Here is a 6,409-nt window from a genome sequence, read left to right as displayed (position 1 = left end):
TTAAACACGTTTCAGAGTCTATATGACGCCGAGCAAAATAAAAAAAGTACCTGGCGTTATGAAAGCGAAAAGAGTAGCACTGACCTTAACGAGAGACATAAATTGATCCTAATGCGCAAATACTTTATCAACTACATTCATCCACAATGGCTTTTATCGGTTTCCGTGACAACGATGACTAACTGATATGTACTATTCAGAAGTGAAAACGGCTCTTTGATATACAAATCAAAATTAACGTAGAATTCCTCAATGACATCATTTATGACACGCCAGGGTGGAAGATGTACTGAGCCACTCATTAAATCTGCGTGTTCTTACATTATATTATCAAAACTTTGCTATGAATATTAATGAAGGTCAAAGTGAGAATATTTCAATTGCTTTGCTGCACAGTGCTATATCGTTATATTGTAGTTCATTATGGGCCGTCTCAGCATGATTTGTGAAATTTTCATTGAAAACTGCTTTGTTACGATTAATTGCTATTTTAAACATATCTTCAGATCACGCTTAAAATTTTACATAATTTAAAAATTATATATCTATATTTTTATTTCATATTTAACTTCCTGGAAATATTACAACAATACAAATAATAACAGACTATGCACCATGTGATATGGGATGCAAATTTTACCAAGCAGTTGTTACGATTAAAGGATAAAGTTATTATTAATTATAATCCATGTAAATTGGTGGAACAATAAAAATGTATAAACATAATGGTTTGAATAATCTACATACTTATCTTTCCTCTCACGAACTTCCCAAAAAGTTCTGTCAGTAGGGACACCCCATATATTCTGGAATAGTACATTACCTAATTAGTCCAGGAAAGTAGATTATTGTGTTGTGTCAATCTTATGCCCGAATAAAGCGAAGGTGGAAAAGCACACGAGAGGAGAATCTACTTTTTCAAGCATGTATACGGTATTTTTCAAAACAAAGTACGGAAAGTGTGTTTTCGTAGTGTGTACGAGAAAGTTGTGCTTTGCAGAGGGCTTGTTGAAAATCACTTAATCTGATAATATCACTCCATATCTCAACTGAACTTTTTTCCGAAGTATCCTTGACAAAATTCTTTCAATGATAATGTGTAGGTAAATACAATACGATATATGTAAAAACAATACGTTCCACCACATGCCCTAGAATCTCTTAAATCTTTCATACGTGGTTTAATATATATAATTTAAAAACACGAAGAACATTTTGTTCCTCAAGTATACATCAATAAACTCACTGTTTCAAACAACTTCAATATATAATATTTAGGCTCATAAAGTGAGGAAAAATATTGGAGGATATCTCTACATATGTATATAAACTGTCTCGTGAATACTTTTTACGTATATCCATATAAAACCAGACGTTAAAAAACTATAAAATACAATTTTTTGCTTTATTAAGGAAAAAAATGTAAGATATCTACATTCTACAACTGAACCATTGCCATATTTTTATCACGTAAGTCAAATTTTTTACTCTATATGTGGAAATGATCAGAGAAATATTTTTTTTCATAAATTACAACTAATGTTTCTTGTATTTATTGTAATATATATAGTTATAAGTTTTTTATATTATTGTAGGATGTCCTACAAAAAAAACACCGCGTGATTTATCATGACAGATGTTGACTGACAATACATATTATTTAATACGAGAAATAACGTTCCATTGTATTGGTTGATTAGGTATATTTAATACAATATTTTGTACATCTGTGAAAAAAAGATTAATACGAAACGATCATGATATCAAGGATTGCAAAAAGGTAAGTATTGCTTGATTAATTATTGTGCCAGATGTAATTTTGTCACATACTAACTAATGTCACGCGACTACCTCTCAGCTAATTTGATCGCGAATAAACTGCTTTGACTTGATAAGAAAAGCATCACATGGATCACTTCACCAAAGTCAGTTGTAAAACTTAGTCGAATTTAGAAGGAAATTTATTATCGATTACAGGTGGTCCGTATTCGCTATGTTTTGTCTGATAGCGTTTCACAACGAGGCTTTTGCGAGAAAACGGATATGCGTGATTGGAGCCGGAAGAAGTGGACTGAGCGCTCTAAGAGTGGTGTCCGAGTCAATTGACAAGTTTGAGCCGATTGCCATCGAGCGAAACTCGGATGTCGGTGGTTTATGGATCTACAGAGATGATCCGGAAAAGGACGAGCATGGAATCGAAGCGCCCAGTGGTATCTATAAAAATCTAAGGTGCCGAAAGTTTTCCACTTCATTTATTAGAAAAATGTTGTAAAGTCAAACGGCAGCTCGCATAAAGTACGAATATCGATTTCCATAAAGAACTATCACGCCGATAGCGTCTATGATATATCCGGATTATCCGACGTTCTTGAGCGGCGAAATTCACGAATTTGTATCCCACCAGACATTCCTGGAGTACATGAGAAATTTCACCTCTCATTTTCAACTCCGCCAATACATCCAGGTGAATATCAGCCGCCAATATTTTAACAACAAGCGAAAATAGCTTGCTGAATAACTTACCTGTTCTCTTACAGTTCAACACACTCGTGACCAAAGTAAAGCCCGCGCACAATGGATGCCGACGTGGGAAAATTAGCTGGCTTTTGAAGAAGCTTAATTTGAATATGAATGTCTCGGAGGAGATCATTTGCGACGGGGTAATTGTTTGCAGTGGGTGAGTAGATGAATCAGTGGAACGATATCTGACTAACGCGTCAAATTTATTATCAAAGACTTTACTCCAAACCATACATGCCGGAGATTCCCGGACTAACAAAGACTTTTCCCGGGCAAATACTGCACAGCCGTAACTATCGAGTACCGCAGCCGTTCACCAACAAGACGGTGGTCATTTTGGGAGGCGCGGCCTCTGCTCTCGGTATCGCTGCAGATCTCAGTAAATACGCCACAACTATTTATCTCAGTTCGCGAAAAAGTATTGATCAAATGGATATGCTTCATGCAGTCGAGTGGTATTATTCATTGTTTCGACGTTTCGACATGCTCCAAGCAAATGAATTTCACTAATTTGATCCTCAATGCATCTCACAGTAACTGGTCATTACTAGAAAAGTGGAAAATAGTTCCTCAAGTTATAGCAGCTGACGGCAATCACCTTATCCTTAAGGATAACTCGACGATAACTGCCGACGCTTTTATATTTTGTACTGGTTACATGGTCGACTTTCCATTCCTAGATGTGCAAAGTGGAGTAAAATTTGATGCCAAACACAAGCTATATCCGTTGACTAAGGGATATATTAATAAAATATACCAATCGATGGCTTTTATCGGCCTACGAGATTCAGATTATGCTTTTCCCGGTGAACAATATTCAGAGGTACAAATAACAGTCAGTCTGTCCGTTATGGTTCTGACAACGCTATCACTATTAAAACTGTTTGTTACTGTACGGCAAAAAACTTTTAGCTATATATATATTCTAATGAACAACTTTTATTTTCATAATACCAGGTTAAATACTTTTTGAAATGGTTAGAAGAACATTAGCGATTCGCAATACGGAAGTAATAAAGAATTTTTATATAAAATACAAAATCAAGGCTTCAATGGTTTGTCGAATAATCAAGACAATTAATCAATTCTATGGGTATAATCGTTCTGATTGATCTATCAAGATGAGACAATAAAGATACTTCGTACTGAAAAATTGAACCTGTCCGAAATTATTTAAAATTAAATTATAAGATTTCTTTGATTGAACTCACTCGCATGCTTAAACCTTACAATAATATATTTATAACGATGAAAGGAATTTATATCTGTTTATTTACTTCATTGAACAAAAAATCCGTTTTTTAAATAATACGGTAACACCTTTCTCGTAAGCTCAAAATCAATAAAATCGAAGTAAAACTCTACATAAGTACGCGAATAAACGCGTAATCGAGAATAACAAAGCTCAATCTTGTTAAAAGCTGGAGGAGCTAGCAATTTCCGGGCGATCGAGCTCCGAAACAGCTGGTGAACTCGCGATGACAGCTGTGCGCGTTCGATTGGGACGTTGCGCACGCTCCAGCCCGACACACGCACGCAACGCACTCACACTTGTTGGCGCATTGTCGCGGCGGCGGTTATCGATCGCGATGGCAGGCAGTTTTGGCGCGCGCAACAGTCGTGCGGTCGAGTCGCACTAGCGCGTCAACAGCGCCTTTGTGAGCACTCTCGAGGTGAGCGTCCCGCGATAAGCTAGACTCCACTCGCGCGAGACGCGAGTACGGAAAGCGACAGGCGTGCGGCGCACGGAGCATCGAAGCGGACGACGAGTGATCGAGTCAGCGAGGTCGGTCAAAATGTCAGTGGCTAAGATGGCGACCTACTCCATGCAGCGGCTCGACGCCGCACTTTTGTGGCTTTGTCTCACAGGCGTTGGAATATCTTACTACGCCTACGTCGTCGAAACCAACAAGGAAAAGGACCACGATTACCAGCCCTTCTGCGACATCAGCGAGCACGTCAGCTGTACCAAGGCTTTTATGTCCGAGTGAGTTCTGCTTTGCTTTTACCCCCCCCCCCCCCGCCCTATTCCGTTTGTTTTTTTCATCTTCGAACATGTCGATAAAGAGCTTTTGCTCCAGAATACTTTCCACGCAAGAATATACGTAACTTCTTTTTATTTCGCCGACGAAAGACGCATCCACGCGCATGTTTATCGATCGCTCCTACTCGCGCGAGCCCAGGTAATTACACTAATTGAGATTTTTCAAGCTCGAGCGCTTTCAGGGGCCGTGCTTATGGTGCCAGAGGCGCAGCAAGCTTTTGTATTGTTATTTTTATCGAGCGATCCGTCTTTCGTTGTGGGAAGGGGGGGATCGTTGCGTTGTTCGATTCGCGAGCGACGACGTACGTTATGCGCCATGCTCGTGTAACAAAGTCAAGCGTGTCGATCGATTATTTTCGGAGCGCGCGAATTCAAGGCAACAAGTAATCGAAATCGTCGCTTTCCGCCTACGCCGCGCGAATCACGTATACGCGTTTCGTTTACGGAATTTTGTTTTTGCCGCGCTCCCTCCCTTCCCCTCTGTATAGACACACACAACACAAACACACACGTATAGTGTGCTTTACAAGCTTTTCCTATAATTAGAAGCGCGACGAAAGGCCTTTTTTTATTCCTTTACGATTGGAAGGCATTTCGAACGGATATTTTATATCAAGTTTTATCTGTCGTTATCATGAGTTCACTCAACGTGTCGTCTTGATTTTAGAACGCTCGTGCAGAGTGAGAAAATTTTCGAACATTGCTTCCGACCCGGACGTACGCTTGCGATCGATCACCGAGAAAAATTCATACGACCTCGACGAAAAAAGCATTCAACCTCAATACGACTAAAAATTTAAAGCAACCATCTTGCGCTTTGACGTCCGCTCGAAACGTCAAATATCTCTGTATACCTTGTTCTTAATTTTACCTATCTATAACCGTCCAAAATGGCTGGTGATGCGCAACTCTGCAAAATATTGTCGCATTGTCGAATATTACGTCAACTCAGATTTGTTTATGCTCTTTTTTGAATTTTTTTGTTATCGAACGCTTGTTCTTATGGGGAATTGCAATCTTTTTCAGCTACGGCAAAGGATTCGGCCTAATCCCAAAGAATTCGCCTCTACACTTACCGAACAGTATATTCGGCATAATCTTCTACACGGTAGTCGCCTCTCTGAGTGAGTACAATAATGCACACTATCGCTTATCGTTCACTCATTATCATTAGTCTGACCGTACGCTCTCGTCGCACGTGATTGCAGGTCTGTTCAACAACTACTGGAACACCGTGCTTATGCTCGTCGCTTCGATCATGTCAAATCTATTTTCACTGTATCTCGCCCGAGTCCTTTATCTTCTTCGAGACGTCTGCGTTGTTTGCGTAGCAACCTACGTGCTGAACGCGTTGATCCTCGTGCTGACAGTGAAGAAGCTTCGCGAGATCAAGGCTGCTCCCAGTAAGAAAAGAAAGACCAAGTGAGCGATTTCAAGCGGAACAATCCGAGCGCTTGCTTCTTGTGTACGCAATCAGTTTTCTTTTCGACTGTCTATTTTTTATACTTTATGTACACACATTCCCCGTGTCTAACGCTTTGAGCAAGCAAAGCAAGCTTTATTCATTCATATGTGTGATATTACTTTGCGCGTCGATTTTTCCCCAAAGGATTCAACGGAGAATTTGCTTTGAGTGTTTCGATTATAACAACAGGATTATATTTTATAACCACATTTTTATTACGTTGTCAATCGTCTTAGGCTTACTTATTAATTTGTATTTCATTGTTAACGTTTAAACAAAGAGAACAAAAGAGAGAGAGAAAGAGAGAAATAGAACTTGTTAATTTTAAATAAAGTTTTGTCGCAACGATGTAGCTATAAAGTAGTAAAACGGTTAATGGC

At 39.1% G+C, this 6,409-nt stretch overlaps 2 protein-coding genes across 2 annotated transcripts; both read left to right on the top strand.

Annotated features, from left to right (window-relative positions):
* The first annotated feature begins 1,415 nt into the window (after positions 1–1,415).
* LOC131672163 (uncharacterized) lies at positions 1,416–3,761 on the top strand. The gene is made up of 8 exons (XM_058949208.1): positions 1,416–1,470; positions 1,596–1,780; positions 1,978–2,229; positions 2,320–2,464; positions 2,538–2,677; positions 2,736–2,975; positions 3,055–3,343; positions 3,478–3,761. The coding sequence occupies exons 2-8, from the start codon at positions 1,758–1,760 to the stop codon at positions 3,511–3,513; spliced, it is 1,125 nt and encodes a 374-aa protein (XP_058805191.1). The 5' UTR covers positions 1,416–1,470; positions 1,596–1,757; the 3' UTR covers positions 3,514–3,761.
* A 310-nt stretch (positions 3,762–4,071) lies between these two features.
* LOC131672164 (vitamin K epoxide reductase complex subunit 1-like protein 1) lies at positions 4,072–5,997 on the top strand. Its single transcript, XM_058949209.1, has 3 exons — positions 4,072–4,507; positions 5,591–5,688; positions 5,773–5,997. Exons 1-3 carry the CDS (start codon positions 4,317–4,319, stop codon positions 5,988–5,990), a joined length of 507 nt encoding a protein of 168 aa, XP_058805192.1. The 5' UTR covers positions 4,072–4,316; the 3' UTR covers positions 5,991–5,997.
* Positions 5,998–6,409: the final 412 nt, after the last annotated feature.

The sequence above is a fragment of the Phymastichus coffea genome, unplaced genomic scaffold (assembly GCF_024137745.1).
Source record: "Phymastichus coffea isolate CEN01 unplaced genomic scaffold, Cenicafe_Pcof_1.1 PCOF00143, whole genome shotgun sequence".
In the NCBI taxonomy this organism is placed as follows: domain Eukaryota; kingdom Metazoa; phylum Arthropoda; class Insecta; order Hymenoptera; family Eulophidae; genus Phymastichus; species Phymastichus coffea.
The sequence above is the reverse complement of the archived record's forward strand: the minus strand, read 5'-3'. Positions and strand labels throughout refer to the sequence as shown.